Source organism: Hyla sarda, chromosome 1 (assembly GCF_029499605.1).
Source record: "Hyla sarda isolate aHylSar1 chromosome 1, aHylSar1.hap1, whole genome shotgun sequence".
In the NCBI taxonomy this organism is placed as follows: domain Eukaryota; kingdom Metazoa; phylum Chordata; class Amphibia; order Anura; family Hylidae; genus Hyla; species Hyla sarda.
Window position 1 is genome coordinate 363,709,936 of NC_079189.1, and position 27,885 is coordinate 363,737,820.

Below are 27,885 nucleotides of genomic sequence, written 5' to 3' on the forward strand. Positions count from 1 at the left end.
CCTAATATGTTCGGATTTACTGGACTAATGTTGTTACTCGGATGAGTATTGGTTCCCCCTTTATGGTACAATATTGCCCCTGCTGTGCCTTGCTTGCTAGGTTTATTCTACATGTACATGTCATGAAACTTGTATGTGCTACTATTCTTTTTTTGTTTAATAAAGTTTATCGTTGAAATAAAAAAAAATAAAAAAGTAAAACCTAAGCAAATGTGGTACTGATAAAAACTACAGATCATGGCGCAAAAAATGAGCCCTCATATCGCCCCATATACGGAAAAATGAGAAGGTTATAGGTGGTCAAAATAGGGCAAATTCAAACATACTAATTTTGGTAAAATGGTTTGAGATTTTTTTTAAGCGTTACAATTATAGAAAAGCATATAATCATGGGTATCATTTTAATCGTAATGACCCACAGAATAAAGAAAACATGTTATTTTTACCGGAGAGTGTACAGCGTGAAAACAAAACCTTCCAAAATTTGCTAAATTGTGGTTTTCTTTTAAATTTTCCCACATAAATAATATTTGTTTGGTTGCGCCGTACATTTTATGGTAAAATAAGTCATGTCATTACAAAGTACAATTGGTGACGCAAAAAACAAGCCCTCATATGGGTCTGTGGATGGAAATATAAGAGAGTTATGATTTTTAGGAAGTGAGGAGGAAAAAATCAAAATGCAAAAATAAAATTGGTCTGGTCCTTAAAGGGGTACTCCGACCCTGGCATCTTATCCCCTATCCAAAGGATAGGGGATAAGATGTTAGATCGCCATGGTCCCACTGCTGGGGACCCCGGGGATCACCGCTGCGGCACCCCGCCATCATTACTGCACAGAGCAAGTTCGCTCTGTGCGTAATGACGGGCGATACAGGGGCCGGAGCAGCGTGACGACATGGCTCCGCCCCTCATGACATCACGGCCCGTCCCCTTAATGCAAGTCTATGGCAGGGGGCGTGACGACCGCCACGCCCCCTCCCATAGACTTGTATTGACGGGGGCGGGCCGTGACGTCACGAGGGGCGGAGCTGTGACGTAACGATGCTCCGGTCCCTGTATTGCCCGTCATTACGCGCAGAGCGATCTTGCCCTGCGCAGTAATGATAGCGGGGTGCTGCAGCAGCGATCCCCGGGGTCCCCAGCAGCGGGACCCCGGCGATCTGACATCTTATCCCCTATCCTTTGGATAGGGGATAAGATGTCTAGGGTCGGAGTACCCCTTTAACCCCTTAAGGACGCAGGACGTAAATGTACGTCCTGGTGAGGTGGTACTTAACGCACCAGGACGTACATTTACATCCTAAGCATAACCGCGGGCATCGGAGCGATGCCCGTGTCATGCGCGGCTGATCCCGGCTGCCAGGGACCCGCTCGCGGGCGTCCGCCATTAACCCCTCAGGTGCCGGGATCAATACAGATCCCGGCATCTGCGGCAGTTCGCGATTTAAATGAACGATCGGATCGCCCGCAGCGCTGCTGCGGGGATCCGATCATTCAGAACGCCGGACGGAGGTCCCCTCTCCTTCCTCCGTCCAGCTCCTGCTGTGATCGAGCAGACCAGAGCAGGAGATGACCGATAATACTGATCTGTTCTATGTCCTATACATAGAACAGATCAGTATTAGCAATCATGGTATTGCTATGAATAGTCCCCTATGGGGACTATTCAAGTGTAAAAAAAATGTTAAAAAATGTAAAAGTAAAAAAAAAGTGAAAAATCCCCTCCCCCAATAAAAAAGTAAAACGTCCGTTTTTTCCTATTTTACCCCCAAAAAGCGTAAAAAACATTTTTTATAGACATATTTGGTATCGCCGCGTGCGTAAATGTCCGAACTATTAAAATAAAATGTTAATGATCCCGTACGGTGAACAGCATGAACGAAAAAAAAAAGTCCCAAATTCCTACTTTTTTAATACATTTTATTAAAAAAAATAATTATAAAAAATTTATTAAAAGTTTTTTATATGCAAATGTGGTATCAAAAAAAAATACAGATCATGGCGCAAAAAATTAGCCCTCATACCGCCACTTATACGGAAAAATAAAAAAGTTAGAGGTCATCAAAATAAAGCGATTATAAACGTACTAATTTGGTTAAAAAGTTTGTGATTTTTTTTAAGCGCAACAATAATATAAAAGTATATAATAATGGGTATCATTTTAATCGTATTGACCCTCAGAATAAAGAACACATGTCATTTTTACCATAAATTGTACGGCGTGAAAACAAAACCTTCCAAAATCAGGAAAATTGCGTTTTTCGTTTTAATTTCCCCACAAAAATAGTGTTTTTTGGTTGCGCCATACATTTTATGATATAATGAGTGATGTCATTACAAAGGACAACTGGTCGCGCAAAAAACAAGCCCTCATACTAGTCTGTGGATGAAAATATAAAAGAGTTATGATTTTTAGAAGGCGAGGAGGAAAAAATGAAAACGTAAAAATTTAATTGTCTGAGTCCTTAAGGCCAAAATGGGCTGAGTCCTTAAGGGGTTAAGGCCGAAATGGGCTTGGTGCTTAAGGGGTTAAACAAATAAACAGGTGTGACAAAACATAAAAAACACAACTAAAATCTAACTGAAAGCACTGGAACCAGCAAAATAAAAGGATGTTTTGTTAAATGTACAAAAAAATTGCTGATATTTTTGCTAAACAATTTGCATTAAGCAAGAACATACATACCATAGAGGCAGCTGCTACTGGGCCTGATTATAATAAGCCTGTCACTGGTTAGTCCCAATACATATTAGACATCTCTTAGCTGAACCTTCTGATTTTAGCTGGACCGGCTGACCATCTAGTGTCTATGGGGGCCTTCCACCTCTCTCCTGTTGAATTTCTACTGCTCCTGGCTTACCACCCTCTCTCCATTGAAAACACATCGATGTTTGGCTGGGATTGGAAACATTGCTGTTGGCCAACAGTCATCTTATATGTATGTCCACCTTAAGAGACTAATAGGGGAAAACAAACAAAGTGACCTTCACATTTCTATAAAAAAAAATGAAATAGATAATCTAGGAATCCATAGGGGAAGAAGTATAAAGTCATTCTTGTTTTCTGTAATTTAGCAGTCTGCAGTCTGGCAGTCTGTACCAACTTACTGTAAACATAGAATGTGTTGGCTGAAAAGAAGCATTTGGCTATGATTAGTATCTTATATGAAGGATAGCCTTATTCCTATTCAATGCATGCCTGAACTCCTTCACTGTATTTGCAGCTACAACTGGTAAATGAATTGTAGTAAATAGCCTTTTTTAGTGGAAAATGAATTGATTATTTCTATATGTGTGTTCTCTCTACAGACAGCATCATCAGCAATAAAAGGAACAATTCAGTTGGGAATAGGCTATACTGTAGGTAACCTTACATCCAAACCCGACAGAGATGTGCTTATGCAAGACTTCTACGTAGTGGAGAGTGTCTTCTTACCAAGGTAAAAACAGAAAAGACAACAAAACCTAGACAGCTTACATGATGTACAGTATATGAGAAAATGTAGTGATTCTAAGGGGGATTCTTATTCTGGACACACTGTCAGTGCTTATCTATCTATTTACCTATCATTTATCTATTTACAGTACCTCACATAAATGAGTACTCCCCTCACATTTTTTGAAATATTTTTTATTATATCTTTTCATGTGACAACATTGAATAAATGACATTCTGCTCCACTGTAAAGTAGTGAGTGCACAGCCTGTATAAGTGTTTTAAGGGAACCAAGCATAAGATGTTACCATATATAATGATTGGTAACATGTTATAAATAATAATAACAATATATATATATATATATATATATATATATATATATATATATATATAAACCAACAAAGCGAAGCACTTTAATAAAGTCCAAGGTGATTTATTGTCTCATGTGAACATCAATACAACGTTTCAGCTTCTCCTGAAGCCATTTTCAAGCATAGTGGTATATACACAATAGGAGGGTTATATACCCATGTGTTACAATAAAGTGCAATCATATAATTAACATATCAATCTCACTTCAAACTACAAAATCCATCATAATATTACATAAAGTGCCTCATATTTATAAAGTGCCTGTGCATAAATCCAATGTGACCCCTATAACTTTTTATTTTTCTGCATACAGGGATGTATGAGGGCTAATTTTTTTGTGCTGTGATCTGAAGTTTTTAGCGGTACCATTTTTGTTTTGATCTGACTTTTTGATCGCTTTTTATTCCTTTTTTTATGGTATCAAAAGTGACCAAAGATACGCTATTTTTGAATTTGGAATTTCTTTACGTGTACGCCATTGACTGAGTAGTTTAATTAATGATATATTTTTATAGTTGAGGAGTGATTAAAGGAGTTACAATTGTTTAGTCTTGAGAAGAGACGTTTAAGGGGGGATATGATAAACGTATATAAGTATATTAATGGCCCATACAAAAAATATGGAGAAAAACTGTTCCAGGTTAAACCCCCCCAAAGGACGAGGGGGCACTCCCTCCGTCTGGAGAAGAAAAAGTTTAGTCTCAAGGGGCGACACGCCTTCTTTACCGTGAGGACTGTGAATTTATGGAACGGTCTACCTCAGGAACTGGTCACAGCAGGAACAATTAACAGCTTTAAAACAGGATTAGATACATTCCTGGAACAAAATAACATTAATGCTTATGAAGAAATATAAAGTCCCATCCCTTCCCCAATATCGCGCCACACCCCTACCCCTTAATTCCCTGGTTGAACTTGATGGACATATGTCTTTTTTCGACCGTACTAACTGTGTAACTATGTAACTATAGTTCGGACATTTATGCACGTAGCGATACCACATATGTTTATATTTATTTTCATTTACACCGTTTTTTTTAAATGGGAAAAGGGGGGTGATTCAAATGTTTATTAGGAAAGGGGTTAAATCGTCTTTATTAACTTTTTTTTTTTTTCACTTTTTTTTTGCAATGTTATAGCCCCCATTAGATTGATTGCCAGCACTGATCAATGCTATGCCATAGCAGGGTCACCGTGTGACCCCGCGTTGCATCACGGTAGCCAGCGCAGGACGTAAATATACATCCTGCGTCGTTAAGGGGTTAAGAAACCTGCACCCCATTCACACCCGAGACCTTGTAACACTAACTAGTCACATGACATCGGGGAGGGAAATGACTAATTGGGCCCAATTTGGACATTTCCACTTAGGTGTGTACTCACTTTTGTTGCCAAGGTTTAGACATTAATGGTTGTGTGTTGAGTTAGCTTGAGAGGACACAACATTAAACACTGTTATACAGGCTGTGCATTTACTACTTTGCTTTTTTTTTTTACTTTGTAGCAGAGGGTCATTTCTTTAGTGTTCTCACATGAAAATATATAATAACATATTTACAAAAATGTGAGGGGTGGACTCACTTATGTGACATACTGTATCTATCTATTCACTCTCTATGGGAGGGTGGGAGATACCTGAGTATAGTGTATAGTGCTTATGTATCTCTGGCTGTTCCATAGAGAATGCATGGAGCACATGGAATACTTTATAAAGTAGTGGACTACCCCATTAAAACTATGCTCCCAGTGCCCTTCTATATTGGAGCAGTAGACATATTTGTGTCAATGGAACATTACAATTTAAAGCCAGTTTACCGTAAAATGTATCTTACTCACAATGAGAACAGATCTATATTTAAACATTTTCCTACTAGAGACATAATGCTGTGGCGTGCACATAGTACAAGACTAAATACTTAAATCTTAGTCTAAATATTAATGCTGTTATACTTCCACTATGCCAAATAAGATAAGATTTATACATATATATATATATATATATATATATATATATATATATAAGAGTTAGCGAAATGCCAAGTTTAATATACTGCACTGCAAAAGAGGGAAAAAATCTAGGATGGCAGAAAGTTCACAGTCCTATGGCATAAGGTAAAAAGCTTTTATATGGCAAGGAGATTAGTTGCTATTAGAGATGAGCGAACTTACAGTAAATTCGATTCGTCACAAACTTCTCGGCTCGGCAGTTGATGTCTTATCCTGCATAAATTAGTTCAGCCTTCAGGTGCTCCCGTGGGCTGGAAAAGGTGGATACATTCCTAGGAAAGAGTCTTCTAGGACTGTATCCACCTTTTCCAGCCCACGGAAGCACCTGAAAGCTGAACTAATTTATGCAGGAAAAGTCATCAACTGCCGAGCCGAGAAGTTCGTGACGAATCGAATTTACTGTAAGTTCGCTCATCTCTAGTTGCTATATATAACAAAAACATAAAAACTATAAAATTCTGTTCACGCATACAATATCCTTCCCATTTAAGAGGCACAGCATTTGAAGCTGCAGATTTGATGCTGTGTTCAGTCATTTAGTTTACATTGAAATCTGCAGCATAAAATCTGCAGCTTTAAATCCTGGGCATCAAATATGCACTGGATACTGTATGTGTGAATACACCCTTAGGGCAGGGTCATCTGCAGTGTATTTCATGCTATTCAGTGGACTGGAAATGTGTCGTCTTGGCACAGAGAGAGCTCAACACTTGGCACATTGATGTCTGTGCAAAAATGGATTCTACCAGTTGTGTTACAGTACAGAAAGTTCCCGGCTCACTTGCTTCCTAGGTAAGGGTGCACTCACAACATGCTATTGCTCTTTTTATTGTATAAATCTTAGAGAAAAAAACTGAGGCTGCTGTATGTCATATAGCATAATCAATTTTCTATTGATTTTAAGTTTTTATATGTGTACACAGTAGAGCAAAATTTAAAGGAATGTACAGTAATGTAAACAAGTAGAATGTAAACTTATGTACCTAACAAGACAACAACTTGTTTTTCAAGTGTTTTTGTCTAACATTTTGGTGGCGATTTTCCAATTTTTAAATATTTTTTGCTTAACAATTTTTTTTCTATCAGTATCTCACTACTATAGAGAAGCCAATGGGAATAACGCCAGATAAATAAGCTTTGCCTAGAGCACGTTGAGGTATGCCAAGACTGTCTGTTTCTTCAGACAGTGTAAACTAAGACAGTGTAGTACACCAGACTTATAAAAACAACTCATGTTGTTTGAAAATATGTTTGAAAAAGTTTTTATTGATTTCTTTATTTTGAAAAGAAAAACTATTGTTGGTGCTCATAGCAAGCAATCGGAGCATTTTTTTTTTTTTTTTTTTATTAGTGCTGAGCTCTGATTGGTTGCCATGGGCTACAGTTTATATACAGTTGTGAGAAATCAGCCCCTAAATTTACAAAGTGATTTAACTGTTTATGTAGATTTCCCCCACATGTAAACAGTTAAATAGTGTCTAAAGGACAAAAGAGTTTGAGCTGCATACACACTTTTATGTTATGTTTGCAATTTCCATATTTTTTTTACAAAACATGGATTGTAGGCAAAGAATTGTATGTTCACACTGAGGAAATTCAACAAGGAATTTCCTTAACGGACCAGTGCTAGACAAATTTGTCTGGAATGTCTACAGCAAGATGCCACAGACAGAAGCGCTGTCCCAATGACAAATGGCACTTCTCTAAACATCCAAATTCCTCTATGGAACTTCCAACGTATGACCTAAGCAGCGGAATTGCCATTGTGATCAATAGTAGGCTAGTGCAAGCAGGATCCGTGTGGAATTTCCATTAGGAAATCTCTGTAGTGTGAACAGGGCCTAATTGTTCTTGTTAACACATGCACAGCATTGGACTGCTTAGTAATGGGTTCATGTAAAAAGCAGTAGATGTCACATTCCAATCTATTCCACAATCACAGTGACATATTTCGGCAGAATATATTGGCCCTGATTTACTAAGAGTGTTGTTGTAGTTTTCTTTGTGGGTTTTAAAAGGGTATTCCAGAAAAAAAATATCTTTTTTTTATATCAACTGGCCAGAAAGTTAAACAGATTTGTAAATTACATCTATTTAAAAAAAATCTTAATCCTTTCAATAATTATCAGCTGCTCAAGTTGAGTTGTTCTTTTCTGTCTGGCAACATCTCTGCTTGTCTTGGGAACTTCAAAGAGTAGAAGAGGTTTGCTATGGGGATTTGCTTCTACTCTGGACAGTTCCCGAGACAGGTGTCATTAGAGAGCACTTACACAGAAAAGAACAACTCAACTTCAGCAGCTCATAAGTATTGAAAGGATTACGATTTTTTTTAATAGAAGTAATTTACAAATCTGTTTAAATTTCTGGAGCCAGTTTATTTATAAAAAAAAAATGTTTTTTCCTGGATAACCCCTTTAATTCCCTACAATTTTTTTCCCACTGTATTTACTGAGGTTTCCCTACATTTTGCACTTTTCCCTACATTTTGCTTTTCCTCAGCTCAAATCCACGACATTTTCTGTGGAAACCTTAGTAAATATGTTGGGTTTTGAAAAATTTTGGGGACATTCCCCTTTTAAGTGACCATGCCTACTTTTTCAGATGGCCACGCCCCTTTTTTGGGTTTTCTCAGTAAAATGGAGAGCTAGTCGTTTTTTTTCCTTTCAATTCTGGTGCAAATTCTGGCACAGACAGAATTTCTGGGGCAGTGCGCCAGGATCTGGTGCACATCTCGACAAAACATGTCGGGTTTACAATAGTAAATCAGGGCCATTGTGTCTCATTTTTTTGGGAGGGAGTTTGCAGTTATTATAAATAGCACTGTCGGTTGTCATTGAACACCACAGTGTAAAGTTTATGTACTCTTTCATGTAAATTATAGTTTTATAGCTTTACTCTGTTATTACAGAAATGCCTAGCATCCATGTTGTTAAGCTAACTCTCAAAGTCCCCTGTTCCTTTAGGTCACATACTCCTTTATTTCTCCCAACAACAAAGACGGATAAACAGCAGCTAATAGTACAGAACGATATTCTAGGATAGAAAAATGAACATTGCCCAAACCTGTTGTAGGTTTCCTACATATTTGGACTTCCTCACTAGGTTCTTTTATACCAGATTTAAAAATTTGGTTTATGTCTCAGAAAAATTTTAGACATATTAGATTTTAAAATTTCATAAATGCCTATACATCAGATGAAAGTTGGATGGACTTTACAGTCTTGTTGGGATCTGCCGATTAATGTATATAGTGGTATCCTAAATGTTAGCAAAAGATTCAGGTGTCAAACAGCACAGGAAAGTCAATGTAAAGGCGGCACTCACCACTTGTGATTATTTCAAGCTTCTGTTGCTACACAGTTACAGGAGACAGGACAATCTGGGACGTTTTAATACAACTAAGCAGTGATCGTTTCGCCCACTGGTGCCTTTCAGGGGAGCTGGAAGAAGCACTAACATGTGAAACGGTTGTTGTCCGTTCTATTGCAACGCACCTATATGTCCTACAGAAATCTTATGCCTTCGCCTGTACCTTGTCCTTCTGTATGTATGTTTAGGTGGCCTTACCAATTTCCCCATACACATGAATGATCAGCACAGCCAGTGTTCATCTGTTCTCAGTAGAGGGGTAAGCCACCTTTCTGTAGTCTGTAACCATGGAGGCCCATAGTGTAGTCTGTAACCATGGAGGCCCATACTGCTGTCTGTAACCATGGAGGCCCATACTGCTGTCTGTAACCATGGAGGCCCATACTGCTGTCTGTAACCATGGAGGCCCATACTGCTGTCTGTAACCATGGAGGCCCATAGTGTAGTCTGTAACCATGGAGACCCATAGTGTAGTCTGTAACCATGGAGGCCCATACTGCACATATTGTAGTTCTGTTCAGATGCTGCATACACACTTTGGCCAGCATTTATCTAAATGAAGCATTTTTCTGCACCTTTTTTTTTTATGTGTGTGCTGGTAATGTGTAGGAGCACCAAATTTATTAAATGGTCGCAGAGCATTTGATAAATTTTATGTAGGTAAACATTTTCTGAAATTTCTCTCTTCACATACACCAGAAAGCTAAGCTAAGTCTGAGCTGATGTAGTTTTAGAGACTTTTCAGTGGCTTTGCACCTTTTTTTGAGCCTTTTCACAAACCCTTCCATATCATGTGTATTGCCAAAATCAGTGGATTGCAACTCAAAATCAGCAGAAATGTGTAAACCAAAAGGCACAAAAAGGTGCAAATAAACCCTGCTTGCGACTTTTTTTGCGCATTTTCTAGACACAAAAAAACAGTCTAAAGACAATGATAAATGTCGGCCATGGTGTTTTTTTTAATCCTTTTTTTTTTATTTGCAACGGTAAAAATGTTTTTTTTTTTTTTTTTTGCCATAGATGCACAGATTATTAATACAGACTGGTATTATGGTTGTAATGACTTATGAGTTATCTGAGTGTTTATGTCCACTTATAGTCACCTTTTGTAGTTTATTTGCCTCACTGACATTGACTGAATTATGGCTCTTGTCTGTAACATTTTGTAGTTTTCATAAGGAAACTTTTTATATAGTATAGAAGTCAAAGTTATACACAAAATGACCATAAGTCTCTGTACTGTCTGCATGTTGTTGACTCATAGTCCAGAGAGGCAATTCTGCTGGCATAATGTACCTTTTAGTACCACATACTGTCAAATGGAAAACTGTAGTGAGGCATGCCAGGAGCAAGGTGACTCACATAATAAAAATAAATATTAGCAATAACAAAACATGCTATTAAACCGCTGGTGTTTATTTCCACTGCTTTAATGTAGACTATGACATAAGCAGCGACAGTCAATTCAATTTGAAAACTCCCACATGTTATACAACACGTGACTCTCCATGGGTAGACAATGGCCACCTCTTGTTTGAGCAGTATAACATTTTCTGTTTGTCTTGCTTGACAATTTGAATTATTTATAAAGCTATCATACTTCAGGCAGACAATGAAGAAGGTTATCTGGACAAACTAGGTTATTAGAATTATGTTTCTACTGAATGGTTTTTAGGCTAAGTTCACCCAGTGTCAAATGAAAACAAAAACACTGCACAACAGTATTTGTTATGTAATAATGTGTTCCAACGTCTATGGAAAAGCAGCCATCAGGGCACACATTGGGGGAGATTTATCAAAACCTGTCCAGAGGAAAAGTTGCTGAGTTGCCCATAGCAACCAATCAGATAGCTTTTTTTCATTTTTGAAAAGGCCTCTGCAAAATGAAAGAAGCGATCTGATTGGTTGCTATGGGCAACTTTTCCTCTGGACAGGTTTTATAAATCTCCCCCATTATATATAAAAAACTGCAGTCATTTCAGTGGGAATACTGTATTCTAATGCTTTAGAATTTGCATAGTAGTGGTTCATGATGAATATGATATTGGTCATATTTTTCGACTTGAAATATAGATGTGATAAATAGTTATGTTTTGTATAGCTGTATATTAAATGGCAATGTTTCCCTCCAAATCTCAGTGAAGGGAGCAATTTAACCCCTGCACATCATTACCCAGACTTCAGATTCAAGACCTACGCTCCCTTAGCATTCCGCTACTTCAGAGAGCTTTTTGGCATCAAACCGGATGATTACTTGGTAAGAACTCATTTTTTTTTCTTCTTATTTTTCAATCCATTTCTTAACTTATTGCATTTTGTGTTACAAGTAATCATCTAATATCAGACATATTTATTATGGAGAGGTGTATCCTATGTTTGGTTTGGTAATGTCTGACACAATAAGGGTATGCTTACTTGGTTAAAAAAAAACACCTAAAAAACAACTTCCAAAACAGCGGGGTTTTTACAGGTGCGTTGAATTAAGTAGGTAGGTGATTTTTATGCCTGACCTGGAGTAGTGGCTGTCAGTGCACACACACTGTTTAAAAAAATACTGTGGAAACCAAGCCTTAAAGGGACGGTGTTCTTAGAAGATTACTTGTTTTTTTAAATTAAGTTTTTATGGTTAACATACATTTTTGGTGATGTTTTTCTATTTTTCCTTTTTACCATTGAAATTATAAAATAATCTTGACATCTTGCAGTTTGCATTCTGACCATTAGGCACTATTACTCAATACTGGGATATAAGTAATATATAAACTTTATTTATGAACGTTTCCGTGTTGGTCCAGCCCAATCCAATATAAAGCTTTTATATTACTGATATTCCATTTGGCACGGCCTAAACCAGCAAGTGGAGAGGTGTTGTTTCTATGATTCCTCCAAAGAAAGTGGTTGTTAGGATTTTCTGCCAGAATTGAATGTGATTTAGTCCTTTGGGAATTGTGCTTCTCCATTATATAACATATTTAAAGGAGTACTATGGTGTGTTTTTTTTATCATCCCTCTGTGCCCCAGCTGCTAACCGAAATAAAACAAACTTTAACTCACCTTCCTACGTTCCCCCCGATGCACCGATATCGGTTTCCCGTTTTTCCAGTCCCTGTCTTCTGCCTCCTGCAGGACAGTGAGTTACATTGCAATCAGTTTATCACCGGCTGCAGCTGAACATTGCTGCAACCGTTGATACGCTGAGCGCAGTGTGACTCACCGTCCTGCAGGAAGCGGAAGGAGAAAGGGACCAGAGAACGGGACACCAGGGTAACATGGGAAGGTGAGTTAAAGTTTGTTTTGTTTTGTTTGGCAACACGGGCACAGAGGGATAATAAGAAAACACACTCCTTTAATTAACATACATATATCTGCTTATTTATATGATTGTAAAAGTCTCACTACACCATGGACTGTTCCCATTGCTATATCTTACAAAATTAAGCTGAGACTTCCTGTTCTTTACAGATCCCATCCAGCAGTCTCCTCCTTATCATCACAAACAGCAGTGCAGTGAAAGCAGACACTGGTGTATAGATAAGACACCAGTCATCATAGCTATTTCTTACAGTACAGCCTCCCCATCCATCTCTCCACAGGTCACAGAGAATGACCAGAAACTTCTCCCACTCATGTTAATGGGTCTGCTCCTGTCCATTTTGCCCATGTAGGTGTTGTAAAGCATATCTTTAAATCATTTAAAAAACTGTTCAGGCAAGATGGCTGCCACAATAATAATATTAAAAATACTAAAATGTACAAGCAGAAAATAGAAACCATTTAAAAAAGAACATGTTTCGGTATCAGGCTCTAATCTGTAAAAAATAATCAAGGTGAGATATTCATTCAAAGCTCAGTGGTCATGCTTTCTGCCATGTTGTTAACAGCCTAAAGTACATATGACACCACAGTCAACCTAGAGCTCAAGAAGTACAGGAAGAGAGCAAAAGATAATAAAAATACATTCTAAATATATATTTTTATTTCCTTTATTACTAAGTGGGCAGCCTTTCTGATCCAGAATCCCTTTAACTCTTTCTTTATCCCACTACCCCAACTCCATTATCAGCCTTTATATTTTAAAGCCCAGTAATAAAATCCATGTATAGTTATCTGCCAGGGGACTTTCTCAAAGGCTTTTCTTAAAGTAATAATAGTGCTCAAACCGGTTGCATCCCAACATGTTTTAAAATGAATGCCTTATAAATGTAATTCTAAGTACATAGAAGACAAATAATATGTTAGCATAATGTATTATTGTTGTAGCTATATATTTGTAAAAAGTTTCATGAGGACAGTCACATTGGAGGTATACACATCCTTTATGCATTGTCTGTTTAGACAGGACAGAAGGTTTGCTATATCATATATGTATTTCTGCAGGGGCTTGGCTTAGTGTTCGCAGATAGATTTGTTGTATTGATCTTCGTTAAAATTAGATTTGTATACTCTATTCCATAGTTGGTGTAGGATGCGTGTCCTTTTTCCCCAAAAGAGACACATTTATAATGTTGTGTGTGCAATTTTTTAAATGAGAGATAGAAACCCTGCCAGAAAAGTTGCACTAATGAAAAGGAAACTATTTGCAAATTTTGACGCACATGATGAATCCCCCCCTCCCCCTGCGTTTCATACGATTACTTCTATTACTTCTTTAACTTCACCTTACTCTCTAAGGAAGGGAGGAGGGAGCGGATTTATCATGAACACAGGTTTTAGCACAATACAAAACCATCATCATATGGTGCATGCCACTCCATTAATTTGCAGAAATGGTACATTTAGCGCACTATAGTGCATCTGCTAACCATGCTCCCTGCAAGTCCACAGCCAAAAAAACAATCAAGCCAGCACTGACAACATAAAAAGCGCTAAATTAGATGAAAACACTCAGTTCGGGCAACTGTCTGTGGTTCATCGCCTAAAGTTTGAAAGCTTCATATAGTAGTAGTGATAATTGTTTACTATATAAGGCTGGGTTCACATATATCAGGCGTTCGGCATAGTTTCCCTCTGGCGTGCACCGAAAGGAAACTGATGCTAGAACTGATCCCATTCATTTGAATGGAACAGCTCATAATCATCCAGTGTCTCAGTTTTGACGCCAAATGGTTGGACACACTGGAGGGCACCAGACAGGGGAACACAGCTTCAGCTTGCTGCATTCCCCTGTCCGCCATCCAGTAACAGTGGATGCCGGATGCCATACAACTGATGACAACTTGTCAACAGTTATGGCATTAGTTGCGTCCAGATCTAGGCTGATTTCACCTATGCCGGACATATGTGAACCCAGCCTTACTAGCACACCTTTTGTATTTTGTACTGTAAACTTTGAAGGAAAAAAAAAAGGTAAATAGTGTTTCACATCCAGATTTGTAGGTTAGCTGTATGATGGACTCGGCCTGGCCTAGTAGTTTAACGAAAATGGCTTAAAAGCTCATTAAACATTTGATGAAGCTGGGGTCTTTTTATAATTGATATTTTTGCAGCCATTGATTATAGTAATTATTTCACAGAATGATCTAATTAGCATTGAATACCCCGAAGAATATTGCGCATTGCTTTCTAATTGAGAGTGTGGATGAGTTAATTGCACTGTTTATGCAGTTCATTAAATCATATCACATATGTGAGTCCTCTAACCTTGACCTGGAAACACTTCCTATAGAGTTTGGGCTAAATCATTCATATAAAATGCTCATCTTGTTAAAAACTGTAAGGATATGGTACTATTTTTGTGGCCACCACATGATTATGCCGGTAAGGCTATGCTCATTGTCGTCGGGCGTCGTTGCGTAAAAATGATGGGAGTTGGCGGAGAAAAAAATAGTGCATGCACAATTTTTTTCTCCGCTAAACTTTGGTAAGCTACCAGATCCCCAATGGACCCCATTCAAGTCAGTGGGATCCGACAGGACCCAGTGGTGACCCAATGGAGTCACTTGTGCTCCGACCTATTTTGGGGCTGAACGGAACTGAGTCATTGGCAACCACATGTAGGTATGCACATGCAGCAGTCATACTGACATTTCTATTGTAACTACTGTAACCGATTATTTGAAAATTTCTTAGCCCCGCCTCTATTTATGCGTTACGTCCAGCGGCGTTTCCCTTTCGATGCTGTAGAACAAGTGCCAGAGGGAAACTGATTGTAGAACAGGTCCCATTCATTTAAATTTACATAGACAGTTTACATACATCCAACGTCTCAAGTTAGATGCCGGACGGTGGAACACGTCACATGTCACGGGACAAGGAAACGCATCCCCTTTTCGGCATGGGCAATTAATGAATGCTGCATCTTAAACAAATGATGCCAACTGATGCACTTTTGTTTTCCATTGTGGCATAATTTGCGGCACTGAGCAAGACATTGGAAATATGTGAACCCACCCTAAGCAGCCCACATATTGTAGATAGAACTATTAATATCAATAAACACAACCTATCCCCACACTATACTGCATGTTTGACTTGGCCAAAATGCATATTATTTATAAGGGGTCTGCAGTGAAAATAGGGGGTTCTGCCAAAATCAATCTCTGTGGCCAATGTTTGTTTAAGTCATGATCCTTGCAATGCAAAGATGTAAAATATGATATAGTGGAAAAAATGAATACCTCGTATTATACCAGTGTTTTCCAACCAGTGTGCCTCCAGTTGTTGCAAAACTACAACTCCCTGCATGCCCAGACAGCCTTGGAAAACACTGTATTATATAGTGATAGGGCTCAAACTAATGGATGTATTCTTGACTTTTGGTTTAGTATTCACTCTGCAGCGAACCCTTAATAGAATTGTCCAATCCCGGTGCAAGTGGCTCCATCTTCTTTGTAACCAGCGACGATGAATTTATCATCAAAACAGTTCAGCACAAAGAGGCAGAATTCCTTCAAAAGCTCCTTCCTGGCTATTACATGGTGAGTTATAGAAAAATCTTTGGAAATCTATTCCATCATACAGCAAATAGCATACATAAGGATATGGAAGTGTTTCTATACAGCCTGTGGCATTGCAACATATGGTGTAGAGGTACCCTCTGGTCGCCTCCTCCTGGTACCTAATGCTGCAGCGGGGCAGCAGCACTATATCCAGACAGTGTGGAGGTACAAGTTAAAGGGGTACTCCGGTGGAAAACAAAGGAAGTTGTGTATTTCCCGTCTGACCACAGTGATCTCTGCTGACACCTCTTTATATGTCAGGAACTGTCCAGAGTAGGAGAAAATCACCATAGCAAACATGTCCTGCTCTAGACAGTTCCTGACATGGACAGAGGTGGCAACAGAGAGCACTGTAGTCAGTCTGGAAGCATAAAGCAGCTGATAAGTACTGAAAGGGGTACTCTGGTGGGAAAAAAAATTTTTTTAGATCAACTGGTTCCAGAAAGTTAAACAGATTTGTAAATTAAGCAGAAAAGAAAAATACTATTCTATTTCATTAACCTATTTCATTAACCTCTTGTGCTAGAAAGATTTGTAAATTACTTCTATATAAAATCTTAATCCTTCCAGTACTTTTCAGCTGCTGTGTACTATAGAGGAAGTTGTGTAGTTGTTTTCTGTCTGATCACAGTGCTCTCTGCTGACACCTCTGTCTGTGTCAGGAGCTGTCCAAAGCAGGAGCAAATCCCCATAGCAAACCTCTCCTGCTCTGGGCAGTTCCTGATACGAACAGAGGGAACATCAGAAAGCACTGTGGTCAGACCGGAAAGAACTACACAGCTTCCTGTGGAGCATACAGCAGCTGATAAGTACTAGAAGGATATTGTTTTTAACCTGTTGGGGATGGAGGGCGTACCTGTATGCCCTCGTCCCACTCCCCTTCTATGATGCACGTTCAGGAGCTGTGCGCGGGTCATAGCAGGTCGGTCCCGGTGGCCGGGACCCGTGTCTAATGCCGGACATCACCGATTGCGGTGATGCCCGGCATTAACCCCTTAGACGCAGTGATCAAAGTTGATCGCCATGTCTAAAGGGAAAGTAAAAGTATACCGCTGCAGCATCCCAAACAGCTGAGAGGACGAAGGAGGGTCCCTACCTGCTTCCTCTCTGTGTATGCAATCAGAAAATTGCATGTAATGAACAGTGTATGCAATCAGAAGATTGCATGTAATAGTCCCCTACAGTTGATCTAGAGGAAATGAGTTGATCCAGTGTGCCTCCAGCTCTTGCAAAATTACAGACAAAGGATGTGTGGGTATGCTAGGAGTTGTAGTTTAGCGACAGCTGAAGGCAACACTGCTCTAACACAGTGCTGTACAAACACAGCAGCTACAGCTTTTGCAAAACTACAATTCCTAGCATGCTTTAACAGCCAAAGCTTTCTCTGACTCCTGAATGACAAAGAAGCTGAGCAGACATTCAAGAGTCTGTGAAATCTGAATAACACACATAATGACAGCTATGTTGATTAGCATCCAGCTTTACTAGGAACAGATAGAAAAGGTATGCATAAAAACTGCTGTGCAGTTATTTGCAGACTGCCAGGCTTCTCCCAGACTCATCACAGTGAGGGAGAGATTGACATGCCCCCTCCACAAGGCAAGAACACAAAGCAAGTGAGCAAGATATAAATGATATTTGTTAGGGATATATACGTCCTAGACACATAAATTATATGTACATGATCAGGATTAGTTACTGAGTAATATTTTTTTTGGACACTATGACAGGTACACTTTAATGCCCATGAATCCCCCTCCGGGAAGACCTCAGATTAAATTCTATGCAGCAACGAGTCAGTCACATATATCCACCCACTATCGGCCTCCCCCCCTAAATGATTTCAAAAACATTTTTTTCCACCGGATCACCCCTTTAAACAAAAGTAATTTACTAATCTGTATAACTTTCTGGCACCTGTTTATTTGAAGAAAAAAATAATAATAATTCTACCAGAGTACCCCTTTTATTCAGTGGTGCATATAAAAGAAAGAAGGCCCCACATCGAAGCTCAAATTTTGTCCACCATTATGGTGCAGGATTTTACCAAGACAGAAGGGCCTAGAGTTAGTTCCCCCACCATGCCCTTTCCATGTTAAATGTCTTCTTGTTAACAATGGAGAGGAAAGTCCTGTACAGGTTCTTGCCACATAACATAAAAATGGATGGAGCCAAACGGTTGTTGTCTAGCTCAGGTAGAGCTTTGTACAAGGGTGCAGAAACCTCCAGTCAAACCACTGTACACAGCTCTGCTGCATAAAAGAAGTCTACTCAACTTTTTGGCACGTTGTTACGCTTACTGGTGTTTAAGGGATTTTACAGAATGGAGACAGTTTATCTATAAACTAGCTGAGTACCCGGTGTTGCCCGAATTTCCTTTCTAATCCTTGTTCGGGAGGAAAATCAACAAAGGAGGAAGCTTTTGACTTCATATTCCATCCTCATATATTGTCGTCATATCCCAACCCCATATCCAGTCCTCATATCTCAACCTCATATCCTGTCCTCATATCCCAACCTTATATCCCGTCCTGATATCTCGACCTTCTATCCTGACCTTCTATCCTGACCTTCTATCCTGACTTCCTATACCGACCTCCTATCCTGTCCTCATATCCCGTTCTCATATCCTGTCCTCCTATTCCGTCCTCCTTTCTTGTCCTCCTATCTCAACCTCATATCCCGTCCTCATATCCCAACCTCATATCCCGTCCGCATATCCAAACCTCCTATCCTGACCCCCTACCCGACCTTCATTCCCGACCTCCTATCCCGACCTCCTATCTCGTCCTCCTATTTCGACCTCATATCCCGTCCTCATATCCTGTCCTCATATCCCGTCCTCATAGCCCGACCCCATAGCCCGACCCCATAGGCCGACCCCATAGCCCGACCCCATATCCAGTCCCCATATCCCATCCTCCTATCCCATCCTCCTATCTCCATCTCCTATCCCGTCCTCATATCTCAACCTCCTACCCCGACCTCCTATCCCATCCTCCTATAACCATGCCTGATAAAGCTTCTTTCCCGCAGCGAAACGTGTTGCATCTTGGGAAATAAACTACCTCGATTTTATCTGATCTCCATTCCTTTTGTATCCTGTGCCACGTGGAGCTGGCGTTCTCCTTGAAGCCAGACTAATTGAATGTCCTCCTATTACGACCTCCTATCCCGTCCTCCTATCTTGACCTCATATACCGTCCTCATATCCTGTCCTCCTATCCCAACCTCCTATCCCGTCCTCATATCACAACCTCCTATCCCGTCCTCATATTCCGACCTCATATCCCGACCTCCTATCCCGTCCTCATATCCTGTCCTCCTATCCCGACCTCCTATCCCGTCCTCATATCACAACCTCCTATCCCGACCTCATATCCCGACCTCATATCCCGACCTCATATCCCGTCCTCATATCCCGTCCTTATATCCCATCCTCATAGCCTGACCTCATATCCCGACCTCATATCCTGTCCTCATATCCCAACCTCATATCATGTCCTCATATCCTGTCCTCATATCCCATGCTCATATGCTGTCCTCATATCCCGTCCTTATGTGCCATCCTCATATCCTGTCCTCTACATACATTTCCTGTAGATTTGCATGGGACTTTAAATAAAAACCCCGACCCCGAACTATGCTATATTTTAGGTGGACATATAAGTAACATGTGACCAAGTATTATCAAATTATCTCCAGCCACTTTGAAGTTATGCAGGAACATATATTTCTCATAGAATTGTATGGGACTTTAAACAAAAACCCCGACCCTGGCAAATGGGGGTGAGTAAGGGTTAAATCACCTATCCTATGTGTGTTGTTGACATATCTTTAGCTGTATGGACATGATGCTGGAACATACACACATACATACACACACATACACACACATACACACACACATTGAGTTTTATATATATAGATTGGTTTATGGCTCTTAAGACAACCTATGTAAAATTATAGGGAGGGACTATACAGTGGCTAAAATGGCACAAATGATATCACAGTAGGACAATTTACCAATTAGGCAAGAAAAAGAAACTTTAATAAAGCTTCAATGAAATACCATCTAAACACAAAAACTTAATTAAAGGTTACATTTTAATAACTCCTTACTATATCGGAAGCATAGCATTGGTCAGCCTGTGATTTTTTGCATGAAATATGCTGTAACTCAGTATCCTATTCTTCTTTACCAACTATAAAGTCTTATTTAATATGTTTTTTTTATATATATATACATATAGAATTTAAATCAGAATCCCCGGACACTGCTGCCCAAGTTTTATGGACTTTACTGTCTTCAGTCTGGAGGTATAAACATTCGACTTGTGGTCATGAACAATGTATTGCCACGTTCATTAAAGATGCATTTCAAGTATGACCTCAAAGGATCAACATATAAGCGGAGGGCATCTCGAAAAGAACGGGAGAAATCATGCCCCACGTACAAAGACCTGGATTTCCTGCAAGATATGCATGAAGGATTGTATTTTGATCCTGACACCTACAGTGCATTAATGAAAACACTACAGAGGGATTGCCGTGTAAGTATAACAAAAAAATTGAACAAAAAGTATTTTCCCAATGATGTATCAATGAGGTCAGAGAGCTTGGAACGCCATCAGTCTATTGAGTGACTGCATGTTTTCTTCCATAAATCCCAGAGAAATGGGATATATGGAAGAGAGAGATGTGCATATGAGATTTAAAAAAAAGAGATGTGCATTGGTTGCCACCTCGCCAATCATTCTCCATCACGTGGGGCTGGGGGTTATAGAACCCCCCATTCTCCACACAGGTACACAACTCAGAGGTGGCACCGCATCTATAAAAACACTTATGGCATACCCTCTGAATACTGTACGTGTGAATAGACACTTATAAAAAAAAAATGTTGCGCAGTCTCTGGTCTTTACTGAATGGCATGAGACATTGGCGTTTAGCCAATCACTGACTTCAATCTGACTTCAGTCTCCCACTTCAATCAGTGATTGGCAGAGCAGCAATGTCTTGTCTTGTCCCAGGAAGTGCTGCACAGTGGAGATTGGGTGCCATGATAGTAGAGACTATGTGCCAGCCAGAAAGATGATTGCAGTTTTTTTTCTTTTAGAAGCCTGTGCATATTTATGACTAAAATCCTTTTTCCCACACAACAGCTTTAATTGTTCTAGGAAACATATATGCATTCATTGGTCTGGAAAATACTAGTAAATCTAATGTTATCTTGAAGTTTACCTGTAATTTTGAAAAAGCAGGCTTGATGTTACTTAAAAGTATATATTTTTTAACATCAATAAGCTGTTACCAGGGTTCCCCTTTGCCCCGCATGGCTTCTGGCTGTTCTCTTCAGCCTTGGACAGCAGTGCCTTGAAATAGTGGCACTTGCCAGCACAGTGCAGGTAACTTTCATTCCCTTGCTTTACCCCAGGCATTGGGAGCTCACAAACATGCCATCCAATCCTCTGCAGCCTTGTTTCCATGTCCCACCTCTTTGTTATGTTAAGACTCATAGCATAAGGATCAATGAAGGAATGCTGCTCTGAGGATTTTGCATATTATATTATTTTTTATAATTGATTAAGCAATAGAATAGTACTGTTTAGTGTGTTTTTGGAATGTAAATACTTTTATTGTTCCATTGGAACTTTTTGAAGCTCCAAACAGTATGTGCTGAACACCTCAGATAATGTCCCTGACAGCTACATGGCATACTCCCTCTCTCTCTGAGAGAGTGCACACTGTGGTACACATGTGACGCCCCTGCCTCCTATAAGCAGAATGCAAGTAACAATACATGGTGGATGGCGTTTTTAACAGGAGGGGATCCCTGGTCGAGGAAAGTTTACTACTAATATTCCTGTATAAATAAGCACGTTTTAAATTGAAATCTATTGTAAATAATCATATAATGACCTGCTCTTTTGAAATATATAAAACTTTAATGGGATTCTCCACTTTGGACAATCCCTACTTAGTAGAAGGGGCTCCTGAATAATAAGCTGATTGCAAACTGTGCCTTTACTAGGAATCCCAGCAATCAATTGTAAGCTGTGCGGAAACCCGGCTTTACCTGTATATGTTCAATTTCACTGCAGCACCACCTCAGTCTTACTTAAACATTACACTTTTTCTATGTAAAGGGGTTATTTTGTGTGTTACACAGGTCAATATGATGCCAGGGCAGGTGGGTGGGGGTGGAATATAAAAAAAAAAAAAAAATGATTATGCTTAACTAGCCCCAGTTTCCTGCTTGACATCAATCACCTTAGGTCTTCTCTCTTCTTCCGGATTCTGAGGCGAGAGCTTGATGCAGGACCTGTCAGCTCAGCCAATCACTGACTGAGCTGGTAGGTCCTGCATCTAGCACTCGTTTCAGAAGCAGGAAAAAGAGAGAAGACCAGGGCTAGCTAAGTATAGTTTTTTTTTTCCTATTACCCACCCCTACCATATTAGATTTTTGTAACACTCTGGATAGCACCTTTAAATCAGTGTATTGACTGGTCCTCCACAGCAACATATGCTCTTTGTAACAACTCTTCTCTCTGACCAAGAGATGAGGTTCCTAAACAGGGGAAAATGCTTTAAGAACTCACAATTCTCCTAAATCAGATAACCCCTTTAAGAAATATCAGAAAAGAGCCACAAATGTCTATCAATGACACTGAATTGCCCTCTTAAAATAATGAAGCTTTATGTGTAAGAACATATTCAAGGTTACTTTTCCCAGCCCATTTCTCATAGCTGCTCCATAACAAGTACCTTGTGTTCCAAGGGCTGAGATATTTTTACTGTATCTGAAATCATTGCGTATGTATGTTGACTAAAGTATTTGGTTGCTATTAACTGAGTTGGTTGCATTCTATGATTCTATACATCCAGCACACCATGGACTGAGTAGCTTCTGTTTTGTGTTCTCCATATTAAAGACAAGAAAGTAAATGCAAGTAGTAAAGCAAATTAATATGTCTGCAAATACTGTTTAAAGCATCGCCACCTTGACACGCACATGGCAAGGAAAGTATAATAAATGTATTTTGGAGGTGATAGATTGGATAAAGTAGGATATTCTCAAGAAGGGAATATTTAATAGTAACAAAATCCTTAGCATGTTACTGCTCTACATTCCTATATGCGTATACATATTGGATGGAATTCATAGCAACAGGGATTAAATAGATAAAAACAATGTGCAGGAAAATTCCTTAGGTAAATGGCAATTGAGAAATAGTGACTGCTGGGAAGCTTGTATTTTACATTGCATCCTTTGTTCGGTATACACCTTAGACCCTGTTCACATTTAAAGCCTTTCATTACAGGTGTAAACCCATAGAGTCCAGTTAAAAAAATATATATATCTACGGGACAGTATGCAGTTTTTAACTGAATGCTTTTTTATGGAATTACATACAGAAAAAATGCATGTATACACATACAGTGGGGATCAAAAGTTTGGGCACCCCAAGTAAAAATTTGTATTAATGTGCATAAAGAAGCCAAGGAAAGATGGAAAAATCTCCAAAAGGCATCAAATTAAAGATTAGACATCCTTATAATATGTCAACAAAAGTTAGATTTTATTTCAATCATTTACAGTTTCAAAATAACAGAAAACAAAAAAATGGCGTCCGCAAAAGTTTGGGCTTGTAAACGCTTTTTGTAGCCAGCCAAGAGTGTTTCAATTCTTGTTTGAGGTATCTTTGCCCATTCTTCCTAAAAAAAGTCTTCCAGTTCTTTGAGATTTATGGGCTGTCTGTCACGCACTGCTCTTTTAAGGTCTATCCATAGATTTTCAATTATGTTGAGGTCAGGAGATTGTGAAGGCCATGGCAAAACCTTCAGTTTACGCCTCTTGATGTAATCCCCCGTGGATTTCGAGGTGTGTTTAGGATCATTATCCCTTTGTAGAAGCCATCCTCTCTTTAACTTCAGCTTTTTCACAGATGGCATCAAGTTAGCATCCAAAATTTGCTGAAATGTTATTGAATCCATTTTTCCTTCTACTCGTGAGATGTTCCCTGTGCCACTGGCTGCAATACAACCCGAAAGCATGATTGATCCACCACCATGCTTAACAATTGGACAGAGGTTCTTTTCATTAAATTCTGTTCCCCTTCTTCTCCAAACGTACCTTTGCTCATTCCGGCCAAAAATTCAATTTTAACCTCATCGGTCCACAGAACTTGTTTCCAAAATGCATCAGGCTTGTCTATATGTTCATTTGCAGAGTTCAAACGCTGATTTTTGTGGTGAGGATGTAGAAGAGGTTTTCTTCTGATGACTCTTCCATGAAGACCATATTTGTACAACTATCTCTTTATAGTGGAATAGTGTACCACAACCCCAGTGTCTACCAGATCTTTCTGGAGGGATTGTGCAGTCAAACATGGGTTTTGAATTGTTTTTCTCACAATCCTGAGAGCTGTTCTGTCTGATATTTTTCTTGGTCTTCCAGATCTTGCTTTAAAGGGGTATTCCAGGCCAAAACTTTTTTATATATCAACTGGCTCTGGAAACAGATTTGTAAATTACTTCTATTAAAAAATCTTAATCCTTCCAATAGTTATTAGCTTCTGAAGTTGAGTTGTTGTTTTCTGTCTAACTGCTCTCTGATGACTCACGTCCCGGGAGCTGTGCAGTTCCTATGGGGATATTCTCCCATCATGCACATCTCCCGGGACGTGACATCATCATTGAGCAGTTAGACAGAAAACTTCGGAAGCTAATAACTATTGGAAGGATTAAGATTTTTTAATCGAAGTAATTTACAAATTGTTTAACTTTCCGGAGCCAGTTGATATATATAAAAAAGGTTTTGCCTGGAATACCCCTTTAACTTCCACTGTTCCTGATGACTGCCATTTCTTAATTACATTCCGAACAGAGGATATTGACATCTGAAAATGTTTTGTCTTCTTATAGCCTTCTCCAGCTTTGTGAGTGTCAACTATTTTCAGTTTCAGATTTCTACTGCTTAGAAGAACCCATGGTGCTGATTGTTGGGGCAAGGTCAGATGAGTCTGGGCTTTTAAAACCTTTGAGATTGACATCACCTGGTCTTCCCAGATGATGATTGAGAACAATCCATGACACTGGCCGGTCTCAGCTTTGCAAAGGGGGCAGTGCATACTATAAATTCTGCAGGGTGCCCAAACTTTTGCAGATGCCATTTTTTTGTTTTCTGTTATTTTGAAAGTGTAAATGATGGAAATAAAATCTAACTTTTGTTGACATATTATAAGAATGTCAAATCTGTAATTTGATGCCTTTTGGAGATTTTTCCATCTTTCCTTGGCTTCTTTATACACATTAATACAAATTTTTACTGGGGGCCTAAACTTTTGATCCCCACTGTACCTCTATAAAGTATTCTATGCCAAAAAGGCTATATTTTGACATTTGTTATATCAATGAGGAGTTAAAGGGGGGTCCCAGAAGTCTCTGGTGCACAGCTTTTAACACCAAAGATATATTTCAGACACTTAGGGTGTATAAATTATCAACTATCGAGTAAAAGTACTTATGTTACCACCCAATAAATATAGTGCTATATGACCTCCCAGGATACATACACATATACAAAGAAGAAAATGGAGTAATTTACAAAAAGTATATTCTCATATGTAAATCTTTATTAAATACTCAGATAAAAAATAGGAAGGATTCCACCCTCTTGCTGCCGTAATTGCCCACTGGCCCCTTTTTTGCTTATCAAGCATAGGTAGGATTAGCATAGGTCTCGCACCATCTTGAGAAACCTTGGCGTTGGTGTGCGGGTTCTGGTGTGTCCTTCATATAAGGATACACTGGCGAATGTCTCAATTTTAACATCAGTGTTGAGGGATAGCCAATGTCATTGTATACATCTACCACAGTAGTGCACCCATATTCCTGTATTGTATTCTAATTGTTACACATCCACACCGTTTATCTGGTGTAGGATTCTATTGTGGCACTTGTAGTCCGCTGCAGGCATCCTCCATTGTATGCATTTTTATGCTGGGGATCGCTCCTAGCAATGGACTACAAGGGCAGGATCTGCTCCCCCAGTATAAATGCACAACCGCATTTGGGGTTGAGCACCTCCAGCCATTTGAGACGACGTTTTTTGTTTGTTTAAATTTTATACTTGGAGGTGTGTAAACTCCAAAATGAATGCGCCTTGAATATCTTCAAGGCAGCATTAAGGTAGCACCTGTGAGGCCAGGCACCCATATTAGCCAACTCAGGTGGGGCTTGCAGCTTGCCTCCCTCCTCCCATTGCATGTGTGCTCAGTCACGCTGGAGGGTATCTGGGAGGAAGTTGTGACCGAATGCTGCCGTAATTGCCCACTGGCCCCTGTTCTGTTTATCAAGCACAGGTAGGATTAGCGTAGGTCTCGCACCATCTTGAGAAACCTTGGCGTTCGTGTGCGGGTTCTGGTGTGTCCTTCATATAAGGATACACTGGCGAATGTCTCAATTTTAACATCAGTGTTGAGGGATAGCCAATGTCATTGTATACATCTACCACAGTAGTGCACCCATATTCCTGTATTGTATTTAATAAAGATTTATATATGAGAATATACTTTTTGTAAATGACTCCATTTTCTTCTTTGTATATGTGCTCAGCACAGAAGTATGCCTTTCTCCCCACTTGAAAGGGTGGTCTGTATCACTGATTTGTACTATATTGTGACTGCGAAACCATGCCCACATACAATGGCCAATGGCTACACAATGTTGCTGCGGCTATTGGCAACTACACGCAGATGTAGTTTTGCCTGCAGGCCCCCTTTGCAATATAGTGCCAGTCCTGGTACTATTTGGGCTGTGGGTTGATGAATATCCCCCTATATAGTGTAAAAACGTAATGTAAACCCAGTCTTTCTTCAGGTATTATAGACTGCCACAGGTTAGATAAAAGTGAAGGGCCACAGGAACAATCCAGCAATAGTTTGTGCGGCATGGATGCATGATGTGTGCTTATTTACAGGCATTGGTCACCCCGTCTAAAAGGGCACCTAGTTTCATAAATAACAATTAAGTATGTAGTAGGAAAGAGGCATACAGAGCCTTATCTTGCCTTGTGTTTCTCACCTACCTGCCTTCAGCAAAACAATAGCATGGTCAATAAATGCCCAAGCCTGTAATCATGTGCACATTCTGTCCCACTCTGTACAGCAAAGCTGACAAGTGAGCTGCAAAAAAGAGAAAGTGCTAGCCTTTTGTATCAGTGGGACAACTGGAATATTTCAAGATTTATAAACAAAATATAAATAAATATATATAAAATATAATAATGCAACAATTAAAATCTAATGAATAAAATAAAAATAAAAACACACAGACAAAATATCTAAAATATGTTTAAAACCTGATCAAAAGAATATGTCAATTTCTGGATGATACTTTCCTTTTATGTTCAATATCACCTTTAACAGCAATAACACAGTGGCCCTGACTTAGTATTGTTGACCCGACCTGCATGTGTCAGGTTGTCTGCACCAAAATTACAAACCTGAAAAAAAGTGTAGTCAGAAAACCGGCGTGTTCTCACAACCTGTGCTATTTACTATTGAATTCAAACAAAATCCTGTAAATACATGGCTGGAAATTCCAACCAAGAAACTTGGTCAGAACTTTCCCAACCTGTTAATGCCCATAGTAAATAGAGGGGAGTCATTCAAGTCTGAATCTACATTTCACTCTAATAAAAACTCTACACTTTTAGTAAATCAGGGCCACCATTGCCATGAACCAGCACAT

The 27,885-nt window shown here is 39.3% G+C and overlaps 1 protein-coding gene across 4 annotated transcripts in view; it reads left to right on the forward strand.

The window, feature by feature from the left end:
- The window catches only part of PIP5K1B (phosphatidylinositol-4-phosphate 5-kinase type 1 beta), a 177,538-nt gene that overhangs the window by 76,025 nt on the left and 73,628 nt on the right, over window positions 1-27,885 (forward strand). For 2 of the 4 annotated variants that reach the window (XM_056523046.1, XM_056523047.1), the window contains exons 4-7: window positions 3,313-3,443; window positions 11,330-11,447; window positions 15,955-16,107; window positions 20,382-20,681. In XM_056523046.1, coding sequence (XP_056379021.1) covers window positions 3,313-3,443; window positions 11,330-11,447; window positions 15,955-16,107; window positions 20,382-20,681 — 702 coding nt within the window. The remainder of the gene's footprint in view (window positions 1-3,312; window positions 3,444-11,329; window positions 11,448-15,954; window positions 16,108-20,381; window positions 20,682-27,885) is intronic. The other 2 variants (XM_056523048.1, XM_056523049.1) reach the window with 1 other exon arrangement.